The sequence below is a fragment of the Pochonia chlamydosporia genome (genome assembly GCF_001653235.2).
Source record: "Pochonia chlamydosporia 170 chromosome Unknown PCv3seq00009, whole genome shotgun sequence".
Taxonomy (NCBI): domain Eukaryota; kingdom Fungi; phylum Ascomycota; class Sordariomycetes; order Hypocreales; family Clavicipitaceae; genus Pochonia; species Pochonia chlamydosporia.
Window position 1 is genome coordinate 113276 of NW_019154044.1, and position 23840 is coordinate 137115.

General features: G+C 49.4%; 7 protein-coding genes across 7 annotated transcripts; 3 read left to right on the plus strand and 4 right to left on the minus strand.

Moving 5' to 3' along the window:
- Positions 1–435: 435 nt before the first annotated feature.
- On the plus strand, positions 436–2265 carry VFPPC_10581 (cytochrome p450 protein; the record flags this gene model as incomplete). The annotated part of the gene is made up of 5 exons (XM_018288923.1): positions 436–498; positions 550–700; positions 763–822; positions 877–1482; positions 1565–2265. 5 exons carry the CDS (start codon positions 436–438, stop codon positions 2263–2265), a joined length of 1581 nt encoding a protein of 526 aa, XP_018138055.1.
- A 1833-nt stretch (positions 2266–4098) lies between these two features.
- VFPPC_10582 (multidrug resistance protein fnx1) lies at positions 4099–6031 on the plus strand (the record flags this gene model as incomplete). The annotated part of the gene is made up of 3 exons (XM_022428717.1): positions 4099–4330; positions 4453–5655; positions 5730–6031. 3 exons carry the CDS (start codon positions 4099–4101, stop codon positions 6029–6031), a joined length of 1737 nt encoding a protein of 578 aa, XP_022284062.1.
- A 637-nt stretch (positions 6032–6668) lies between these two features.
- VFPPC_18216 (hypothetical protein) lies at positions 6669–7041 on the minus strand (the record flags this gene model as incomplete). Its single annotated transcript, XM_022429863.1, has 2 exons — positions 6669–6892; positions 7017–7041. The coding sequence occupies 2 exons, from the start codon at positions 7039–7041 to the stop codon at positions 6669–6671; spliced, it is 249 nt and encodes an 82-aa protein (XP_022285096.1).
- Positions 7042–9306: 2265 nt separating this feature from the next.
- VFPPC_10584 (ankyrin repeat domain-containing protein) lies at positions 9307–13978 on the minus strand (the record flags this gene model as incomplete). Its single annotated transcript, XM_018288925.1, has 3 exons — positions 9307–12959; positions 13035–13052; positions 13294–13978. 3 exons carry the CDS (start codon positions 13976–13978, stop codon positions 9307–9309), a joined length of 4356 nt encoding a protein of 1451 aa, XP_018138058.1.
- Positions 13979–15982: 2004 nt separating this feature from the next.
- Positions 15983–17267, plus strand: VFPPC_10585 (hypothetical protein; the record flags this gene model as incomplete). Its single annotated transcript, XM_018288926.1, has 3 exons — positions 15983–16110; positions 16163–16890; positions 16957–17267. The coding sequence occupies 3 exons, from the start codon at positions 15983–15985 to the stop codon at positions 17265–17267; spliced, it is 1167 nt and encodes a 388-aa protein (XP_018138059.1).
- Positions 17268–18262: 995 nt separating this feature from the next.
- On the minus strand, positions 18263–18595 carry VFPPC_18217 (hypothetical protein; the record flags this gene model as incomplete). Its single annotated transcript, XM_022429864.1, has 1 exon — positions 18263–18595. The coding sequence occupies one exon, from the start codon at positions 18593–18595 to the stop codon at positions 18263–18265; it is 333 nt and encodes a 110-aa protein (XP_022285097.1).
- Positions 18596–19223: 628 nt separating this feature from the next.
- On the minus strand, positions 19224–20722 carry VFPPC_10586 (hypothetical protein; the record flags this gene model as incomplete). The annotated part of the gene is made up of 4 exons (XM_018288927.1): positions 19224–19300; positions 19356–20098; positions 20211–20498; positions 20547–20722. The coding sequence occupies 4 exons, from the start codon at positions 20720–20722 to the stop codon at positions 19224–19226; spliced, it is 1284 nt and encodes a 427-aa protein (XP_018138060.1).
- Positions 20723–23840: the final 3118 nt, after the last annotated feature.

The following is a 23840-nucleotide window of genomic DNA, read 5'->3' on the forward strand; positions in this document are numbered from 1 at the left end:
CGTTAGCGATCGAATACACGTGGTCGTCTACTTCAATACCTCCCTGTAATGTAACTGAGACGCTGACATTGGCTGATTGGGTGTCTGGATCGCCCTGCTGCAAGGCTTGACTTCATGCTCGTCCGTGCTGACCATGTCCATGTCCCAGTTGGGCGCAGGCATGCCGTGTGGACAACGTGGCGATGGCCAACTACCTAGGTAAGTAATCTAATCCGTTGGTCGCGAGTAGGTGTGAGCAAAGGATCGTCATATGATTGCCCTCGTCAACGAATGTAGAATGGTTCCATCCCAGACCCGACCGAACTAAAGGTTAATGCTTCGCGTTTTATTCCCCCAAAACCTTCAACGTTGACTTCATCAGGGCCTTTACACTGCACATCACAAGGCTATGGTATCCCCTTCTGTCGATAAAGAAGTTCACACAACTTATTAATCATGTCGTATGTACATTTTGCATCGCCAGCAGCCATGTACTTGTTATATCTCGTTGGCCTTCTAGTGAGCCTCTCTTGCTCTAGCATTTCCGAACCATTGCTCAAAAAATGATAGCTTGTATCCTTCATTAGCTATTCGGTAGCATTTCACCCTTTGAGACGGTTTCCCGGCCCATTTCTGGCCAAGGTTACCGATGCCTACAGTGGCTACTTTGCTTACAGAAAATCTCTTCACCTTGTCACGTATGAGCATATGAAGAAATACGGTATGCGCTGTGGGCTTATAACAAAGACTTGGGTGGTTTGCAACTAAAAATACTTGGCGTAGGCGATGTTGTCCGCCTCGGTCCCAACAAGCTCATCTTCAACTCTGCGAGAGCTGTGCAAGGTAGTTACCCATGCGTCACGAGATAAAGTATCATGTACTCATTCCGCACATTAGACATCTATTTAAATCCTCGGGTGGCCAAAGGCGAGCCGTACAATCACGGCATGTTCATGGCCAAACACCGCACTCTATTGATGACTACGAATAGGGAAGATCACAAGAAGAAGAGTAAAGTGATCGGAGCTGTGCTTAATGAACGATCTATGCGCATCTTCCAGCCGAAAGTCATAAAGCGGATCAATGAGTTTCTCCAGATACTCAACGGCGCGTCGCAGAGTTCTGCCTCCGTTAACGTATCGGATATGTCTACATATCTTGCTACTGATATTGCTGGAGATCTTGCATTCGGCCACCCACTAAACACTCAAACGCGGGAGACTAATCGATTCTTTCCAATTACTCTTCAGAAATGGAGCTGGAGGGTCAACGCCATGATGCAATTCACCCCCTTGCGAATCTACAATCTGATTATGATGGCAATCAAGTATAAGGAAACAATGAAGCTAATGGTGGCAATCAAAAACATGGTAAGGGCACGGGAGGCCTTGGATAGACACGCATATCACGACTTCTACTCCGTCGTTATTGATGAGATTAAACTGGGAGATCACTTCCTCACTAGCGAGATGTGGCCGCATGGGACTAATTTCTTGGCTGCTGGTATGCTTCTCCCACGGATTGGCCTTTCATAAAGACAAACACTGAACCATTCATTTCTATATAGGTGGATTGACAACTGCAGCAACCATAGCCAGCACCTTTTTCTACCTTTCAAGATATCCGGACACCTACACACGCCTAGCTGAAGAGGTACGATCAAACTTCTCTTCAGCCGAGGAGATCCAACAAGGACCAAAACTAGCCAAATGCAAATATTTACGGTCATGTGTCGACGAAAGCCTTCGCTGTTCGCCGCCAGTACTATCTATTCTCTGGCGTCAACTGGATCCTGCCGATAACAGTGGCAAGCCTTTTATAGTTGACGGGAACATCATCCCTCAAGGCACCCAAGTTGGTGTCAGTCTCTACGCCCTATTCCATAACGAAAGTATATTTGAAGATCCTTTCGTCTATCGACCGGAGCGATGGCTTGAGTCTGCAGATGGTACCGAAGACGAGGAGCTAAAAGCAGCGCGGAAAATGATGCGTTTGGCACATATCCCCTTTGCGACTGGTGATCGTGCATGCCCTGGTAAAGCCATGGCGTGGATGGAAATCATGATCGCTATTGCCCGCACGTTCTGGTTCTTTGACTTCGAGAAGGCACCTGGGAAGCTAGGGCAAGTTGGGGAACTTCTGCATCCAGCACCAGATGGCCAAAGTTTGATCCCGGAGCACGAGACAGAAGATTGGTTTGCGGCTGTTCACGATGGTCCATACTTGGCATTCCGTAGGCGAGGACACTTCATCGACGAGCTTGAGGAAGCAATGCGCGAGGAGTGAGTGGCTACTGTACTATGACTATGTATTGATATGATCGTGTGAAATACATCACCTATTTTTATTGACCCGTACGGTTAGGCTCGCTAGAACTATATAGACTGTTGTAATTTTGGCTTCATCCTGGGACGTCACAGTGTGTCGTCACGGATTTAGCCCACCTTTAGTCCCGTCGACACGTTTTAAAGTGTCCATTATCAACGGGTTAAGACTCTGCTTGACCTCATTGCACGACTTTGGGCTTTGTCTGAGAATGGAGGTGCCCACATCCGCTGTACGAAGTGGCCGACAGCTAATACATAAGACAACTCAGGGACCGGCCGGGTGGATAGGATCCCCATGTGCCACCTGTCTTGCTGCCAAGGTCAAGACTCTTCTAACCCCGTCTTACTTAGTCAGTAGGACCTAGCCAGGGGAAAGCATTTCTTCCCCAGGTGAAAGACAAAGTAAGCTCAAAGCTAAATCGGCGCTAGGGGCCTGGTTCTTCTGAGACATGATAAACGCTTTCCTATTCTGGAAATTGACAGACGCTCACGCAGGTAGAATCGTAGTTTGACTAAAGAGCCAAAGACTTGAGGCTTCTTGTTTGCTTCTGCCTCGGCACACGTATTGTCGAATAAGCCTTGCTCTGTCAATACTACTCGGCATACGGAAAAGAGTGGTTTTTGATGGTGTGTGCCGGAAGAGGCATTTGGCCGACAACAGGCAACAATGTAGCGGACATGTTGTCTGGTACTAGCATGCCAAGATCTAGCCTTGCTGGTTGCGTGGCGGGCTCCGTAGGGAGTATCATCTCAGGGTTGCATTTGTTGGTTGACAACATTCAGCTTCAGATATCGGCACAACTAGCAGTCAATGCTTCCCGGGCTCCTCTTCCGCATGATTGGTGCGTTGATGGAAAGCAGAGTGGTATTATTGGAGGTTCTTCTTCCCACCCAGTAGCAGCCATTTGACTCATCACATAATTACGACCCTCTCTGTTGGACCCTAGCTGTTGTGCAATTCTTGATGAAGGTGGGAGGTTGAACAAGTCTGGCGTAATGCAAGCCATTTCACAATGCATCTGCACATCTGTTCCCGGGGCATCCCGGCTCCGTAACACGACGGAGGGTACTGGGATGTTTGGGGCAGTAGTTTATAAGCCTTGATCCTGGCTCTTAACTCACACTTTGTGCAAGTAAGCAGACAGAAGAGACATTGCATTCCGTACATTGAACTGTGTTCTTTTTCTAGCTCGGCTTTCTTACGGGGTTCAGCCCTGGGTCTGCTAGCATGACAATTTAATTCGCAGCGCAACCAACAAGATCAGACCACTTACTACGGAATTCGGAGTATACCACATCAATCCAAAACCGTACCATGGTTGGAAAGTGGATCAATTCTCGGCCATTTCCTTTCTAGAACCTCACTGCATCCCGACGTTCTACTGCAGAATGAGGTTGCATATTGTGGGTTAAACTTGCGCGGGGGGCTCATCCCGCGCCGTGTTTAGCCCCCAAACTCTTCTCTGCCGCCAACTCTTGATTGCACGAACTCATTCAAGTTGCATTTCAGTCACAAGCCGTCTTTATCAACGGTAGCTATGTCAATTGCAACGGCTTTTACCGACAACACAATGCGTTTTGCATATCAACATCTGCGGGTTTCGGGCATGGCTCGCTCGCCTGTTCCCTATAGCTATGCATGTTCCGTATTCAGTAACTGCATTCACATGCCTAATATTGTCTCTCGGTAATGTAATAAACGCTAATATCTTTTTCTGTTAATCCTATATTCGCCAAACTGTTCGTTATTGCGCACGTCCCAAATGTTGGCATGAGTCACGAAAGCAACTCAATGCCGAAGTCTGGCTCTCCAGGCTCGCTGATGGAAGACAAAGATAGGCAGTGTGATGGAAAGCCGGAATCAAACTACCAAGTTCCGGGCGAGGAGGAGGATACTAGCGGCCATCTCCATGGCTGGCGGCTCTGGGTGGTGGCTATTCTCATCTCAATTGTGTACTTCATTGTACAGGTAGAGATTAGCATCGTGACCACTTCCATTGTGAACATTACGCAGGATATCGGTGGTTTCGCGAGGGCAGGCTGGGTCATGTCTGCCTATTTGCTAGGCTTTGTTAGCAGGTCTCACTTTGTTCTGTTCCCAATTATGTTGAGCTTGTTATGGGCTAACCGCGTTACATTTTCGCAGGCTTCGTTGTGATCAATTCAAAGCTGAGTGATATTCTTGGCCGCAAGCTGGTATTCATATCATGCATTTTCTTCTTCACCGCGTTCTCGGGCGCTTGCGCGGCTGCCAACACAATAGATCAGCTGTACGTTGTCACCATCCCTCTTTCAGACTATCTCTGCAACATCTACTTATATTGCTCTCTGCTTTACAGCATTGTTTTCCGAGCCTTTCAAGGCATCGGCGGCGGCGGCAGTTATGCCCTAGGTAGCATCATGCTCATCCAAATCGTTCCGGCTTCGGAAATCACGAAGATGGCATCATATTCAAGCATTTCCTTCGTTGTTGCCACAGTCTTGGGTCCAATAATCGGCGGCGGCATTTGCCAGCACACAACCTGGCGATGGATATTCCTGTTCAACGTTCCAATTGGGGTATTTGCCATGGTCATCGCCATGATTGGCATTCCAAACGGATATCCTCATCATCACAAAGCTGTAAAGCCGCAAATGGCCAGCTTTTCTGAAATGCGGACGAGAATTGACCTGCTCGGGTGTACCCTACTGTTGTTATCGACTCTCGCCTTCGCTTCTGCGTTTCAAGAGGTCAACAGTCAATTCTCATGGGACTCGGCTTATTTCATCGCCTTAATCATCGCTTCACTTCTTCTCTGTGCGTTGCTATTGCTCTGGGAACGGAGAGTAGCCGCGCAGAATGGCCCCCGGGAGCCTGTTTTACCATGGCGGTTCATTGTTCGCCGCGAGATGCTCGGCACATTGCTGTATGTCATCCCCTATCCCCTTGCTCTTGTTCGTGCGCGAATTGTCATCAAACTGACGATTGATATTGATATAAGAGGACTCTTCCTGGTCGGCGGAACAGTTGGCGTTACATCATTTCAGCTACCGCAGCGTTTCCAGCTTGTCAACGACCTCGACGCGGTCGGTGCTGGCGCTCGTCTTCTTCCCTTCGGCGGAGCCAGTACCGTTGGCGGGATGTTGATTGCTCGAGCATATAGTATATTCAAGACGCCACTGGTGTATGTTATTATTGCTGGTGCGTTATTACAAGTTGCGGGTTATGCCTTACTGGGGACTATCGATGCCGCTGCCGATATACCACCGCAGCTTTATGGATATGAAGTCATTGCTGGAGTAGGATGCGGGATAAGCTATCTGTCATTATTCGCCGCTGTTCCATTTGCCGCAGAAAAGCGTGATCATGGTGAGAACACATCCCCCCCCCCCCCCCCCCCCGAAAATTGAGCCCGCCATGATGCATCTAACATGCTCTCAAAGCCGTGGGACTAGGAATCTCACATCAATTCCGTGCCCTAGGAAGTGCTCTCGCTATCGCCATTGGAGTATCTATCTTCAATGGCCACGTCATAAATCGCTTAAAACAATTAGGATTTTCAGACCCAGGGAACTTCGTCGCTACCAGTGCCCAGCACCAACTTCTATCGGAGTTGCGAGACGATGTGAGGATGGTTCTCTCCGATGGATACAACTCCCAGATGTTTCTTTTATGTGGTTTCGGAGCAGCTCAAATATTTGCGGCCTTGCTGATGTGGAAGAGAAAGCAAATTTTGCCCGCGTAGAGATAAGAAAGCCAAGAAATGAGACACATTTAACATTGTAGGAAGCGGTGAAAGCAAGGGCAAGATATTACACCATCATTGTAAAAGTACGGGCACTACCAACAATGACAGACAAGCTCAGATAACGGGCCTGTGCTAGAAGTCTTTTGCCTTCTCAATCACACGCTCAATTATTCGAACCACCTCGTTGACGTGTCTATCGGAAAGTGAGCCCGGAATGTCATGTCCCAAATCATGAATGTAAACTTCTCTCGTGTTTTTATTGCAAAGCGATGCCACCCGCTCCGGCATGGCGCTGTCGATAAACTCATCGCAGTTTGACCATATATGAGCGGTAGGTACGTCAACCACAACAAGATCTGTTTCGCTGCCGAAAGGTGTAATTTTCGGTGTAACCAACTCAAGATCAGCTATGCGGCACATGTCCGTCGCACAAAAGAGAATGGCGCATTTGAAACCTGCAAAACCCCGTCGACGATCCTCAGCCATTAACGATACCGCCACGGTTGCACCCTCGGAAAACCCTATGAGGCCATCAAATGGCCCATGTGCACAGATGAAGGCCTGAAGCTCTCTGTAAAGACGCCGAGCCGTGTTGGCGTCCGTGTCCATCCCGTTGGGCGAATATGCTAGGCTTTCACCTCCACTTTGCTGTAGCAGCATTTGCAGGGCTGTGGAAGGAGAGTGATAAACGCCCCGATGTTAGCGAGTACCTTACCCGGAAAACAAATGAAGATTCGTTGACGGTGTACGAAATAAGTGAATTGCTCATCTCACATGGATTATCATCGATGTCTACTACAAAATTGCCGTTTATGAAGACAAATTCATTCTCTTGTCCAATGGCGCCGCGAATTCGTGCTACAGCACGTTATTCAATGTTACCCGTTGACCCTAAATCTGTGCTTGCCTGTTTGTTGTTTGAAGATCTAGTGAATTGTCAACATCAGTAGAAGCTCATCCGAAAGTGGTTACTAACCTCGGCATTTGTACCGCGACCGTGCAGACATAGAAAACGCATATTGCTTTACTTTCAACAAACGAATTGAAAGCCGCCAGAAAAGTAAGTGGAAAGGGTAGACAAGCAAAGTTGAAACATGCCCAACACACCAAGCCAGTTTCTTCGCTGCAGGGCAGACTTGCCACGCACCTGGACCAGAGCCTTTGTGGCTAATAGGTCTAACAGCATGTGAGAGAACGGCACATCAAAGTATCTGCCACAATTTTATTTGGTCACAAAACAGGTCTGTCAGGTGTGATATAACACCACCAGCAAGGTTTGCGTAACAGTCGGAGTGGGGATACAACCAATAACCACAAATGTGAATTTGTTGGTCGCGAGTTTTGAACCAACTAGTGCCTGAGCAGCGCCGCTTTTACCCTGAGCTGCGGTGGCGTCGCTAATCCTGTTTCGGCGTCATGATGGAGTTACGCCTGAGCTGACTTCTTGGCTAGTATTTCATAATTTTATGCTTCCACTCCGTTTTGCTTCCGTAATCATGATCCAAAACGTTGACTCTCCATTTCAGTCAACAACACGGGTCATGGAGCAGCACAGTGCGTCAGATATTCCGTTATTCTCCGACATCCTGGGAGCATCGAAGGTCCGATTCTGGACCCAGCGGTGCAGCAATCGTCCTCACACCGCTTGTGTATCTAACAAAGCAACTCTGCCACATGGAATGGGAAATTACTTGGAAAATCTGCCACACAGCGAGGCCCAAGCAGCAGATCAAGACGCAAATGGTGTGCAATCAATACTGTATTACAACGCATCATTAATCCATCCCGACGGCCAATGCATGTTCGGCCATCACCACAGCCACTGGACTTTCTTAGAAATCCATCTGGCCTGCATCACATGGCCTTTTACCATATACTCCCAAGCATGTATTTTTATCGCAGTTTTAAGTGCACTAAGCACGGCAACACTCTGATTTATCCAGCAACATATTCTCGTGAAACGACAACCCGCAAAATGAGACCTCTCCAAGTCGTCGTGCCTGACTCTGTAGGCCTATCATCAGCCGTATCCCACTAGCACGACAACGTTTCTTCCACTAGCTATGATCCTGGCATATCATCAGAATAGTATATCGAAGTGAATGTCATGTTTAAGAATGTTGTAACGCTCTACGCGAATCGAAGGAACTGCTACGGTTCCAAAGCTCGGGGTACATTTAAGAAGCTGGCCTCCAGTTGTTCAGCCTAGCAGTCGCGAATTTATTTTGGTACACTTAGCTTTGCATAATAGAAATACCCCATATGTGGTTATCTCACACTTACAGAGGGCTTTCTACAATACAAAGGAATTCTTAGGACAGGCTCACCATTTTGTAAGCTTAACTTCCTAGGAAGTTCGTCTGAGTCACCCTGGTATATTTACTCCGGAGCACCACTGCCATGTACTGGACGCCTTGACTATGAGTCAAGCTTAGAGCACAATCCCGTATTTGCGACGGTCCCCATCGCGCTCCTTTCCACTCAATACCCGTTGCTCTCATCCACAATGATAAAACTGTGGAGTTACTGGTGTAACTCAAGGCAAGTGTAGGTGAGCCTGGTGGCCATGCTCTCTAAATATGACAGACAAGTGAAAGAGGCGCAAAATTGTACACAGACGGTGATAGCTTTGCTCGAGTACAAGCCAAAGGAAATAAGTGATTGAATTGAATTATAACTACTTGCCTAACTTTTTACTGACTGACTGACTATCCCCTGAGGGAAGCCGAACTCGTCGGCAAGCACGACTAGGACATCTTGTCCAGGCTGGAGCTCCTCCTCTAGCATCTCAGGGCTCAGAACACCAACGATGCTGCCTCTCCCATACATCCACTTCCTAGATGTGAAGCCGCCCTCGGGTGAGCCATTCATCCAATCAACACGGCTCTTCCATGGTTGCTGATCGTGCGCAAGCCATATAGCAATACATGATGCTTCGCAGCTCGCTCAATTATTGGGCTAAAATATGCGCTGCAACTTCACGGGGGTCGATTTTGTACGCATCTGGTCTGTTGTTTTGGTCTTTAACATCCTCCTCAGATCCACGAGCCCCCTTATAAGCATCGTCCTCTTGGCGAGGGGGCCCTTCCATAGACTACAGCTCGTCTAACAACTTTCCATCCTGCTCTAGATTTTGCCCACGACCGCCTGGTAGGTGCTGCATCCTCCGACGTCTTCTGGATGGCTGCGACAATTTCCTGTTGAAGCCTTCGGGATATTCGCTGATAAACCTTCTAATGGCTGTTCTGCCAGCAAGACGCAACATTTAGGACCTATCTTTGTGGTTGGTCTAGCAGCCGCTCCAGCGCTTTATACCCTCCGAAGACTGCCAAGGACCGCGCCGTCTCTCCGTCGTCGTCCTTCATGGCGACGTTGGCTCCCTTCTCCAGAAGCACTCGCGTCACCCCTTCGCGTCCATTGCTGGCCGATAGGTGTAGCGCAGTCTGTCCTTTGGCGCACGTCTCGGCAACGTCTGCTCCATTCTCTAGAAGCACTCGCACCGCCCCCTCATATCCATACGTAGCTGCTATATGCAACGCCGTGCGTCTATCGTTGCTCTTCGCGGAGACACCGGCTCCATTCTCAAGAAGCACTCGCAACACCCCCTCATATCCATACTTAGCTGCTATGTGCAACGCCGTGCGTCCATCGTTGCTCTTCGCGGAGACATCGGCTCCATTCTCTAGAAGCACTCGCACAACCACCTCATGTCCCATCCTAGCTGCAACATGCAACGCCGTCTCTTCGTCGTCGTCCTTCCCGGTGACATCGGCTCCTAGCTCCAGGAGTGCTCGCACCCACGCCTCGTTCGCAGTTAGAGCTGCATGGATCAGCAACTCCGTCAGTTCTATGGTTGTGCCCATTTTCCTAGTGGAGTTGGCCACCCTTCTTAACAGTTGTTGTGCTACATCCTTCGCTGCCAGTTGACAAATGCCATCGCCTTGGGTGGCATCTTGCTGATTCAACAATGGCCCTTGCTCCTGGTCGGGAACTAACTCCCGGTCTCCTGCATCAGTCACACCCCTTAACAGCCGCCGTATACCCTCCTGATCATTCGCAGGAGTTAGACATAGGGCTGTCCATCCGGTATTATCCTTCGTGGCAACATTAGCTTCATTCTCCAGGAGCACTCGCACCGCCATGATGTGCCCAGTCGCGGCCGCCCAGTGCAGCGCTGTCCATCCGTGGTGGCTCTTCGCGTCGACATCGGCTCGGTTCTCCAGGAGCATTCGCAGCACCCCCTCGTGTCCAAACATGGCCGCCGATTGCAGTGCCGTGCGTCCGTCGTCGTCCTTCGCGGTGACATCGGCTCCATTCTTCAGGAGCACTTGCACCACCCCCTCGTGCCCTACCATGGCCGCCAAGTGCAGCGCTGTCCATTCGTCGTTGTCCTTCGCGGCGACGTCGGCTCCATTCTCTAGAAGCACTTGTACTACCTCCTTATGTCCTATCCTAGCCGCACCCTGCAGCGCTGTCAGTCCGTCGTTGCTCTTGGCGGTGACATCGGCTCCATTCTCCAGGAGCTCTCGCACCACCCCCTCGTGCCCAGTCGCGGCCGCGAAGCGCAGTGCCGTGCGTCCGTCGTCGTCCTTGGCGGTGACATCGGCTCCATTCTCCAGGAACGCTCGCACCACCCCATCGTGCCCTACCATGGCCGCCAAGTGCAGCGCTGTCCATCCATCGTTATGCTTCGCGGTAACGTCGGCTCCATTCTCCAGGAGCACTCGCACCACCCCCTCGTGCCCTAACGCGACCGCCAAGTGCAGCGCTGTCCATCCATCGTTGTCCTTCGCGGTGACATCGGCTCCATTCTCCAGGAGCATTTGCACCAGTTCCTCCTTCCCTCTCTCAATTACATCGAACAGCAACCGCACCATCTTTGCGTCGCCACCCTTTATGGTCACGCCGCCATCCCTTTCCAAGAGCGCTTGTGCCACTGCCTCATGATCCCCACGGATCGCCCAGTCCAGTGCCGTTCGTCTGCTATTATCTTCTACGGTAGTGTCGGCTCCATTATCTAGTAGCACTCGCACCACCGCCTCATGTCCATTGATGGCCGCCAGGTGCAGCGCAGTCCATCCTTTGCTGCTCTTCGCGGCGACATCGGCTCCTTTCTCCAGGAGCTCTCGCACCACGGCCTGGTATCCAGACATGGCCGCCAAGTGCAGCGCCGTGCGTTCGTTACAGTCTTTCGCGCCAATGTAAGCTCCATTTTCCACCAGCATCAGCATCACCGACCGGTCCCCCCTCTGGGCTGCCATGAGAAGCCAATAATCCCTCATTGTTGGCATCTGGTCAACATTATCCCTAACCCACGTGGGATTTACAATCAGGGCCCGACGGGCTGCATCGGCGTGCTCCAGCCATTCGTTAGTCCCGTATCCGAGGAAGCAGTACTTTTCCAAAAGCTCATCAGGCTGAGTCACTGGATTCAATACACGCTCTGGATTGCATTGTATTATCTTGGCCCCCCCTTCAAACTCCCGCACCCCGAGGTATCTCCAGCAAATTTTGAAAATAAGAACATTAGCTTCGTCTAGTTTAACCCGGTACCAAGGCTCGCCGGTGTTCACATGACTGAGGATGCCGTGAGATGGCCGTATGGAGGCTCTGGACGGCCAAGCCCAAAATAAGAGGATTGTGGAAATGGACAAAGTCACAAACGTGATGTGCCGGCCAGCCCAAACAATGAAGGGAATGGGCAAGACACTTAAGAAATATTGGGTAGGCAAGGGAGCAGGTACAAATCTGTAGACGTGGTCGAGTTTCAAAAGAAATTCCTTCGCAGATTGATGCACGAGACTGACGGTGTTTGTTTTCACGTTGAAGGTAATAATGGGCTCGCAGCAATCGTAGATGTTCGGTCGTATGTCTTGGCGGACCGGCACATGGTCGCTATCGCGTGCCATAGTGTGTATGGCATATGCCATATCAAGTTCATCGACTGTGAGATGTCGTCGTGCCGCAACGATAAACTGAAGGACGAATTTAGCTCGTCCTTGGTCGCGCTGCTTAACTTTGCGGAGAATCTGGTCGTACACTTCGGGTAAGCCTTGGGGCAATAACTTCAGCGCTGTGGTGGCGCGCTCTTCATCAGCACCGAAGTCCTCTCCTTCGAGATCGTGCATAATCAAGTGAACCCAAAGAAATGTGCCATCAGCCTTCTTCTTCAGATTGTCGCGGACTAGATCCTGTACGTTCTGGGAACCTTTAATGCCCTCTACTTTCCAGTCGATGTATCTGTCAAGATCAGGCTTCACTTGATCAGAGCCAATATACACGTATCTGGTGATCGTACGTAGACGTCTGTTGATGGTATCCTCCGGCCGGCTGGTTATGAGAAGCTGTGCATTCAAATGCTCAGTCGCCGTCTTATCTCCAAATGTCCTTGCAAGGTGTGCAAGAAACGTCGACAGCGAAGGCTCCTCGCACTCATCAAGAGCATCTAAAAGAAGATAGATCTGGCCGGTGTCGCGCCGCTTCAGAATGAACAATAAAGCCGACCATAGTGCATCGGTGTCGTCAAAGAATTTCTGGCCATGCCGTCCGTATTGAAATTTAACCTTTTCGAAGAAGAAGGACGGCTCGGCTTTTATCAGCTGGAAGAGGAGTCCTCGCAGGATGGCTGTAGCAGTATTTCGTCTTGAATCGTTGTTGTCACAGAAGTAAAACGCCAGGATGTTGCACTTTGGGTTCGCCATCAGCTTTTCCAGCAGGAAACAAGAGAGCATAGTCTTCCCGACGCCAGGGGGACCGACAAGCCAGAGAGGATGACGATCATTCAGTCCAGCCCACTCCTCATATATCTTCAGACTCGTGAGCCATTCACAGGTGTCAGGCGCTCTACGGTCCCCGATCTTGACGATGTCTTCTTGAGGATCGGTTAAGGGCAAGATGTTCATGAATGTGTCGAAGTTCGTCCGACCTGTGCTCACGGCGTCAATCGGGGAAAAAAGTCGGCCGTACGACCATGTTTTTATGGGCTTGCGGCGCAACTTACTTTCGTCGATGGGGAAGCCTGATGCACTGAGCGTCAGCCATTATTAATGTGCCATACCTAGAGACATGCACTCCTTTATTACGGTTTCAGAACATACCAGGCCTATTGACAATATTCACCTGTCCAATATCTTTTTTTTTTTTTCACAATGTTAGGCAACTCGCGCATTTCTTCCGAAGTGTGATTATTAGCACTAACTACTGTGGTGAATACCGCTGGTTACATCTAACAGTGATAATATTAGTCCATCGCTAGTTACCCTCGGAAGACTTGGCAGACTCGGAAGGCTCCTGGGTTGGAGCCTCGGGGATCCTACCAAAGCTCTGATTACCATTGGCATTAAATTGATGGCCCTTGACATTGTTCTGCGTGCCTCTCACCGTATTGGTAATCTGATCTCTGCCGTAGTTGATGTTGGTAGTGCCGGATGGCTCCTCGAACATAGAGTCAGGAACCGATGGTTTCTCTCGGGCCACTTGCTCCAGCTTCTTTCGGCCTTCATCCAAGGCTTCAGCTTGTGTCTCAAGTGCTGCCTTAAACGCCCTGTGTGCTGCTAAGACCTGCAGGTCCTTTAGGATATTGTCCAGCAAGGTCTCGACCCGGCTTGCCTTGCCCAGCTGAACCACCCGCTCTTGGTAAGCAGCCTTGGGCGACTTAGCCTTATTCTCCTTAATACATTTAACGATTTCCAGCAGTTGCTCGGCTTTCTCCTTGCAGCTCCTCAACGAATCCTCCAAAGCTTCGGCTTCTTTGTCAGCCTCTACATTATGCGCCTGGGTTTCGGCGGCTTGTAGCGCGTTCCGGACGATTAGAAGGCAGTTTCCTACTTCCTGGAACACTTCCGGCAGACCACCAAGATCTTTGATGGAGTTGAATACACCAACGAGCTTTTTGGAGAGGGCGTCGATGTCGGTAATGTACTCAAAGATCTGGTCGCTCGACATCGCTTGTGGAGATGGTGGCAGGGCGGGCTTAACTTGCCTTTCCTAGTAAATTAGTTTCCCGAGAAACGCTTTATGAAATCTTTGCTTTGGGAACATACATTTTATAGGTGCTGAGAGGTGCGCTCGTTTTGATCGGAAGGAATCCCCTCTCTTGAGACCAGCGACTTCAATACAGGTCAATGTCCCTGATCACCAGAGGGACTGGTAGACGGGCTTATCTGTCTGCTGACGAAGGCGGAAACCTAGGTAATGTGTCACACTACATTACGAGGCTTGCAGCTCAGTATTGCCAGCTATATGATAGGGCCAATTGAAGGCCGGAGTGAAATTGTCTCGACGCAGCTGGTCAGATACTACGTAGTATGTCCAATATATCAATTTCTCCTTCCGCTGCTCATGCCGGGATACCTCCCGATTAACGTATAGGAAGGCCCATCACATTCTTGACGGGATTCCTACCAACCAAGGCCTGCCAACAAGTGAGACAGCGCGCCTGGATGCCTTTCAGCCATGTTCTGTTCCTAGTCTGTCGCATGCTGGTGGCCTCTTATTTGCCATAAAAGTTAGCCCCACTAGTAACATATTTGCGCGAAATATTTCACTGCGACATGCTCTGCCGCATGCCCGCACTTATGTCCACGACGCATTGGACAAAACCAGCCCACACGGCGTCGCTAAACAGAACGCACCGTAGGTAGCCGACAATACTGTAACGTACTTCACATACGAGCTAGCCACACCACCGAGCTAGCCACCGCAAAATTCCATACAAAAGGGCACTTCGCAACCCCCCTGCAAAGTAGCCATTTTGGGATAAAAAGCAATGAAATTATACAGCAATATTTCTTGTATGACTTCGAATGTAATCCTAGAATTTTGGGTATTGTTTACTAACTACGTAAGAAGAAGTTGATAAATTTCTAATTCGCACTGTACAGATGCTAGAATCCCCAAATAATCATATGTATACAGGGCCAAAAAAAAAATAGGCATTGGGCTAGCTCTTTTATAAATAAAAAGAGAATGAAATGACAGCTGTTTTTATCTGTTTTTCGTGGTGTTTGCACGGGGGTTAAAAAGTGCTATTTGTATGGGAATTTGGGGTGGTCCGCTCGCTATGCTGGTCCGCTCGCACCCACGTTAATAGTGTGATAATTATTTGGCAATGTCAGTGACTGGTACCCATTCCTAAATTCACCGTAACAGCTTCCGTACACACAAAACGATGCACAGAAGCTCGGGTGACAAATTTAGCAACATAATAATTACTGCTATGATAATGGTCGTGCCCGCGAAAGGCAAAAGGCAGCCAGCGACTAATATCGAAGCCGCTATTTCTCACGAGACTGCACTCGAAGGTTCTGATTGGGCAGAGACAACCTTCCCTGCCTATGTGGCACAGCTGAACTGCAAGCCGCAATGGATGGCTGGATTTTATTTCGCCAGAGGAAAGTCCCTAAAAAACCTTGACACTGGCTAATTGACAGTCTGGTTCGTTTGATCGCAAACCCCAAGCCCACAGATGATCCTTCGCTTGTTGGAGGCTATTAAGAGTTGGTTATAAACCACAATAGCTTGGTACAGACTCGTAAATTTGTTAGTTATGAGCCCGGATTGTGCGACAACCGAGTCCACAGGTTCGATTCCCACTATTTGCGTCCTTGAACGCGTAGATCCAGAAGACAGAGACGCCTGCGGTTAGCCAGAACCAGACGCAAGTGGCAGGCAGCAAACTTTCAAGCGTCGTCCCAGCCAGAATGTTACGGGGTTTACGGGGAAGGGTGGGTTATAAATCACCATACACTAGACTGGGTACAGATTCGTCTTTTTTTCGTCTCGTGATAAATCCAACTTAAAGCCGCGATGGTGGTGCAACATCTCCATCAAAAATGTTCGGAATATTGATCACATGTCCATCCTCAGGTGTACGCGGAGTCAAGCTTTCACTTGCCGATTAGGACACTGTGTTGGAGCAGTACCCACACCGTGACATAATATGTAGCCATGAGTAGTATGATGATAAACCCCTCGATTGCCATGGCTCAACAGCGTTCCTCGAAGCAGTTTTACTCAACACCGCCCATGTTCATCGTGTCTATCGGCCAACTGGTTCCATTGCGCCACTATCTGAGGTATGTTGTCAAATTCCGACATGTTCGGAGAGTTTCAGCTCAATTACTCCAGAAAAATATACCATTCGGGCTACCATCCGGCCTCGCAGTGGACAATGTCGGGGTTCGAGGTATTTGGACTCATTACGGGTATCATCGGCCTCATCGAAACCCTCGGCACGGTGTACAAATCCGTCAAGGACCTCAACGGTCTCCCCGAAACGTTCCAGGAAGTAGTACATCGTATTCCACTCCTCGAGCAAACGCTACAAGCCGCCAGGGCCCATACGAATGATGTAGAGTCCGACAAAGAAGCCGAGGCCCTATGCACCGTCTTGAAGAACTGCGAGAAGAAAACTAAGCAACTGCTAGAAATCTTGGAAGAAATCAACAAGAACAAGGATAAGTCGGCCAGGGCTATTTACCAGAGGCTGGTACTTCAGCTGGGCAAGGCAAGCCGGGTCGAGACCTTGCTGGACAATATCCTAAAGGACCTGCAGGTCTTAGCAGCACACAGGGCGTTTAAGGCAGCACTTGAGACACAAGCTGAAGCCTTGGATGAAGGCCGAAAGAAGCTGGAGCAAGTGGCCCGAGAGAAACCATCGGTTCCTGACTCTATGTTCGAGGAGCCATCCGGCACTACCAACATCAACTACGGCAGAGATCAGATTACCAATACGGTGAGAGGCACGCAGAACAATGTCAAGGGCCATCAATTTAATGCCAATGGTAATCAGAGCTTTGGTAGGATCCCCGAGGCTCCAACCCAGGAGCCTTCCGAGTCTCCCAAGTCTTCCGAGGGTAACTAGCGATGGACTAATATTATCACTGTTAGATGTAACCAGCGGTATTCACCACAGTAGTTAGTGCTAATAATCATGGTGAATTTCCAGGATGCCATAGCTCATACACCCAGAGCTGGCACTGTTGGTGATATGTGGTCCACTGTTGCAGTTGTACTGAAGCTCGTTGCTAATATTCGAGCTTTGAGGACCAAGTCCATGGTTGTTGATGGAGGCGTTCGAAGGCATGGTCGTCGCGCGTTCACTAGTGCAACGGTCCAAGCTGAGGATCTTGACAACTGGCTAGGCGACTACTACGAGCATCTAAAAGCTAAAGAAGGAAGAGAAAACAAAACAAGAAAAGGAGAGTTCCACGCAGCTTATCTCACGTCTTGATCGTCCCAGCCCGACAGACGGGGACGGAGGCGAGAGAGCAAGCCAAGCCACTGCTACAGCAGCTTCCGTACAGCACGCTTCCGCCACAAATGATGTCCTGTTCATTTCTTCCTATGGAGACTCTGACATGGAAACAACGACGGGCATCCAGATGACTCGCTCCCATCTATTGCGTCAATTATGGCGTCGCTCGCCAGCGCAAAGCATGCTTGTACCAAAAGCGCATATGATTGTGAGACTGTGGGAGTTGGAGCGTGGGCGTACGGACTGATGGAGGCGGAATTTCTGGTTCTGAATCCGTGTCCATGTTATCCCATTTCGAGTACTCCATAGTCATGAAGAATCACTTAATGCTACAGTCACTGCATTTTAATGACGATGCACACGCAATCGCCCACCCTAAAGCTACTATTTCTACGCTTAATATCTCCTCCACCCTTTAAAAGACACGCATAATTTTAAAAGGGGTCTAACTGCTACCTCGGATGCACTATATTAAATTTTTAAGAGCTTTAAGCAAAAGTCTGAAAAGTTATGTAGACTTGAAGAGAGAGCGCCGAGTTTTTTTTGTTACTTTTGCTAGTAAATCAGACGGGTTTCAAGCACTTTGTACTTCACTTCCTAAATACTCCATAATCTGAAGTGCCAAAGCGCTGCAAGTTCAGAATATTATACAATTAGTATTAAATAACACAGAAAATAAATTTGAGATGTTTTGACTTCAGTGTTAATAATATGTTATGCGTTAAAGTTCGTGAGTTTTGGTGAGAATGTGGGGTTGCATCGTCATTAAAATGCTCCCACTGTATAGTTCTCTGTTTGCATTCTTCCCTCAGGCAAGGGCCTTGCTTCTCAAGCCCTCAGGCTCGTTCCGAAAAGGCATTGGCGGACCCGTAGGGGACCGGTCTCCTGTAAATAAATAATAAACACTTGTTACCGGCAGTTAGCTTATTGTAGCCGCAGACCACTGCCTGCGACTGGTAACTAAGCTTCGACTAGGCATACGACCTTGGTGACCAGTAACACCGATAGATGGTTAGGACTATCAGCAAGATGTAGCTCCCTGGAGCAGACGGAGGAAGCAGCTCTGGCAGGAACGGCTTGTTATCCGGAAGTGAAAGGTAGAGGCAGTTGTATGTTAGTTGAACGCTGCATAGCTGCTTAAGCGGCCGGGACAGTCGATGAATTAAAAAATAAATCAATAAATAAACTGGCGCCAACTGATCAGGCACGGCCCTGTAACTCAGCAATCCGTTTCGAGTACGGTGCGCAAATGACTCTCCGTTTCCGGCTAAACATCGGGTTCGGTGCACTGGAAGAGACGACATCCCGTCAGCTCTCTCAGAGTTAAAGTTGGTAAAGTGGCTGGGACGGGACCAGCGAACACCGGTCGTTGTATGTCTCCTAGTTCTCTTCTTTTCTTTTCTGTTTTGTTAAAACTCATAATTCTTAGGAAAATGTCTGTGGGAGACAGAGTGTTCTCCGGCATCTTACCCTGGTAGTCTCCTTCTGCCCTCCCCGCTTCAAGAAGCATCTTGGCTGAGCCATTTGACTGTTACCTCAATATGTTGTTCAGATGCCACGGCCCGTCCCGCGGCCGGTCAGCCCAATCCAGTCCACTTCCAGACACAGTCCACTTCCAGACACAGTCCACTTCCAGACACAGTCCACTTCCAGACACAGTCCACTTCCAGACACAGTCCACTTCCAGACACAGTCCACTTCCAGACACAGTCCACTTCCAGACACAGTCCACTTCCAGACACAGTATACATGTTGCCCTCGGTCTGGGTCATGTCCTCAACGAGCATTGACAAGTATGTGTTTCATTTGAGACAGACGAGTAGGTGCGTTTGGGTCCCTAGTATGGAAGGTGTTTGAGATAGCTTCCCACAGGGCGGCATCGTGCTTTGCCTTGTCGCCGAATGCGATGTTCGCCAGGTTTTGCTCGTAGTCTTACCGGCTGATAACTCCGTTCATAAACCTCGTAGAGTGTGATACTATGAAGTTACGAAGTGCCGGTTGAAGACATCCTGGTGGATGACTAGTTAGGCGCAGAAAGATGTTCCGGTTGCGGGGAGAGCTTACCATCCAATCTCCCCACATCCCCAACACGGATAGAGTAGGGACGAAGGCCAGAACGGCATCCCGCCACCTCGCGCACTTCGTTCCAAAGGTCAAGAAACCTACGGTAATTCATAGGCATAATATGCTTGTCATCAGCCATGAACTCTTCTTTCCAACGTAGTTCGACAAAATTAACGCCTTCCTCAAGTGTTGTCGGGTTGAGGACCTCGTCGCATGACGTAAACCCAGCTTTAAAGGCATCGTCCTTTATTGCTCGGATCGTGAACATCGTGGTCAAGCATAGGATCAGACTTGGGATCACAGTAACCTCATAGCATAAGCTGTATTGCATATCAGTTAGGTTTTGTCCGTTTTGTGGAAATGGGAGGTTAGATCGTATGCGGGAGTGCCTAGAACGCTGTTCTCGCTCGATCCTAATCTTTTGTAGCTTGTTATGGTCAATTGTAGACCAGCAAATAGTTCGCGTAACAGATGGGTCAACCGGGTCTCTAACCCACGCGAGCTTGACATGGTTGTATTTTTTCAGTTCTAGCGCGCCTGGTCGCCAACCACCGAGGCCCATCTCGACGACATACATGCCGAAAGGGAGTCTATCATCCGGCGAGCACCTAAGGTCATCAGCTTCCTCCCATATAGTGGAAAGAATTGTCAAAATGTCGTCTTTAGTAGCAGCATCTTTCTGAAAAGTCTGCCCCAAGTTCAACCCCATTTCTGCTCCAAACTCGGGAATCCACTGCGCACTCCTTCAATGGTCAGAAAAGTCAATCACCAGTAACAGGAAGAGGGGCTAAGAACCCGCGCGAGCTATCTCATAAGTAGGGCCGCAGGTCGACGGAGTCTTCCTCGAAAGCATACTTTAACGACCAGACTCCAGCGTTCTTGCGATCCTGGAGCCTTTTCGGCTTCATGATCCGGTCATCTGCGTGATTGACCAGCATACACCACACATCTTCTATTGTTGACGCACAATCGATCGTGTGGACCTTCTCATATTCCTCAGGACCAAGGCACGGTCGCAAGGTGACGGATTCCTCCCAATACTGTCGCAGGAAGGCTTGGAAAATAGCTGTCTGGTTCGCCCAAGCAGAGGTCAATCCAGATGGCCTCTGGGTTAACGTCAGCGCAGGCCGCAAATCTTTAAGACTTAGAGTTAGCTTTTGACTCAGGGTCAACGATGATAAGAAGTCTTACTCTTCCCAGTTCTTCCATATCCTCTCACGACGTTGCCTCGTTTTTGGATCTAGGCGGCAACTCTCACTGAGCGGCTTATCCTGATACTTCTGCACTGCAGCTTTAGCTGCTGCTTTGTTGAATTGGCGCACATTTGGACGGTTAAATCGAAGCGATGCCTCCGCATTTGGAGGCATTATGGCAAGCCAGAAGGGATTTGGTGGTGATACGCAGAATGGCGGGATATTGGGGTCATGGGAAAGCACAAAGGTCAAATCGCGCCCTTTTACCATGGAGGTGGCGCAGCCCTTCTTTTCTTATCTGACCATAACCAGGATCAAACCAGGCCACAAGTTTGGAGCTACGAGACGCGCAGATATCACAAGGCGCGATGTCCACGGGCTGACCAACACGGGCGGGATGGGATCCATGACTACTTAGGTGTGGCAGACTACGCATGTATGGGCAAGCCAATCTGGAAAAATTTATTGTCGATGGAAAGGAAGAGAAGGGGCGTCCGGCGCGTAGCAGAGCAAGTGCACAAATGTGACGAATCTGCGAGGCCCAAGGTCGAAAACAGGCAACAGAAGGGTGTGTGAGAAGCACGGCGCTTCGGGGTCGGACGGGAATGTTGATGCTGAGGCCAGGCAGAGAGGAGGAAAACGGTGACAAGATGGAGAAATGGGGAGGACGGGAAAAGTGGGTCAAGGCGGGCGTCACGGGTAAACTCCAGAAATCGATGTCCTAATCTTGACCGCTGGTAATGCCTATGACTAAATCTGCAGACAAATACTATTTTTGTTAGCTGGGCACTTGTATAAGTACGTTACGGACTCACACATTGGCGTGCACAAATTGCATTGAACAGCAGAGGAGAGTATGATGTTCCGTGTGACTGGCTATTGTCTTGCATCTCTCTAATAAATGCGTCATAGTTTATATCCGGCAAGCTGATTACGCTATTTTGATTGAAGTATTGACGTATCAAAAGAATGGATACGTCGTCATTCGGTATGAGTTCGGCCAAAGAGGTAGCCGGCTGAGGACAATGGGTTTGCGACGCGGAACTGAGATCTTCGGCTGGGTTGCAACCCGACCGGCTGTTATCGACAAGATCGTATGCTTCTTGTTGGGTTTTGCAGTGTATGGAGCTGATGACTCGCCTTAATGCGTCTAATTCTGCTTCTTGTAGGGTGTATTTCCTCTTTAACGCATCGGCTCGTGTTTCTTCTGCATTTGCAATATATTTACAGTCAATTTTACGACGGAGGTAACGTGTACATGCCGGTCGTTTGCCGTCGCACTGATACTTAGCTTCACTCCTTCTACTGCAGCATCGAGACACCTACCTTACACTTTTGGCGACGACAAGACTCGCATGCGGCCCTTGTCGCGCATCGACGAGCCTGTGTGTCCCTATCTATTTCCTCAACAGATGATTCTTCGACTGGCCCGCCAGGGGGCTTTCCCGGAAGTAAGGGCCGATATCTTGGCTCCCTTGCGTAGCTTGTGCAAGACAAACGTAGAGTATCTGCGATCTGAGCAATTTGACCCCGCCAGTACGGCAAGTCATAGGTGAAGTGCCGATGATTGGGCCTGGTGAGTTTTCACAAGCTTTTTTTGTACAGCTGCATATTTTTGGAGGGCTCTAGTGACTGGTCGAGACTTCGGCATTCCATAGCAGCGGTGTCATGTTGATTTGGAAATGGGCCAAGTAGGCGAAGGTGTCGTTTCACCTCCGAAGCAAAACGTAGCCGTTCCGATCAACGAACCCCCCGGATAGCCAACGTCGCATCCCTTAGCGCCAATTCAGGCTGGGCCGATTCGAAATTTCACCGGAGTCTTTCAAGCAGCGGGGTGCGTGACAGCTGTACTACTAAGACCGACGGCCAGAGGCTACCGTCGACCCGGCATTACAGTCCGCTGTTCACATTCCTCGCATACCAGTGAGTGTGTTTGTTACCGCATATTCTGTGCCATGCCGGGCATTATCTTTTTAAACCCTTTCAAACGCCGCAAATTTGTTGCTCAGGAATGGCAGCCGCAACAATGAGCAGTCCAGGGAAAGCAAGATTCATCACTGGCACTATCTACTTACTCTCTTTATCTAAAACAAGACAACCAGACCTGCGCATCTCGCTCCCATGTGTCTTGATCTTAGTAATTTACCTTAAGCTCCTCCACTTCTTTCAACAGAGTTCCCTGAAGATCCTCAAGAGTACCCCAAGTTGGTTTCCAACAGATTTTGAACTGAATACATCCGTCCGCTCCTTCTCGCACTACTCCCAAACGTGAGTATTCAAAAACCAGTTTTCTGCCGGGCTACGCGTGCTTCTTCCGAACACGGCTTGGGTCATGATCCAGTACCCCTTAGCGTATGCTTCCTCCGCTTCAGTTTGTCTCGCTTAGCCCTTCCGGTAGCCACTGCATCCGCAAACTCATCAAAGCAGACTTCCTAACGGGATCTACCAGCGCCATTTGTAGCAGCTTGGGTTGGCATATGGGCCGTGTGGCCGTCCGAGCTACTATGACAGTGATCATGTGCCAACCAAAAGTCACCTAATACATTGCGGAAGGCCCTATTTTCACCGAAATGTAACGATGTGTTGCGACCTTCGGCGAACTACAGATTTTTCGTCTTGACAACCTGACTTAGAGATTCCCAACTTTCACTAGCTTGAAGGCGCTGCAACAAGGCGAAGGCTTCATCCCATGGCCCGGTATGTAGAAAATGATACAACTTTCGTGCCATTTCATAGGCAGCTTCTAATTCTTGCAGCTTCCCTCGGATAACCTCGCATTCCATATCCGACCGAAGTTGATCGCATTCCGAATCGGAAGCGGGTCGTTGGGGATGTCGGCTGGTGAACTCGGCATTGTCCTACTGGCAAGTTAATTAAAAACAAAACATCCACCGGAAATTCTGGGCCGACAGTAATAATTACTTGCATACATATCTGGTCAGGCAGCTTCGAGCCATCTGATGAATCTACAATAGATGTAGTTCAAAAGTCATTGTAGAAGCGACGCCGACGCAAATGAGGGGTCGCTTCAGCGACTATGAGGGTAAGTTCCGGTAGAACCTAATTCCGAGCTCGCCCATACCCGAAGAAGATTACGACATGATTCATAGCCGCCCAGCTGGCTTTCTTCTTTCTGCCCGTTCCTGTACAGTACAAGAGACTGGACTGCGGGATTGTCCTTTAGCCTTGGATATCGCAAGCAACTTATTTCAGCCCGGATGTATATGACCACAGTTCGACAGCATGCACATGGGCCGGTGGTAGACAAGCCTTACCGGCTCAGCCAATGGAT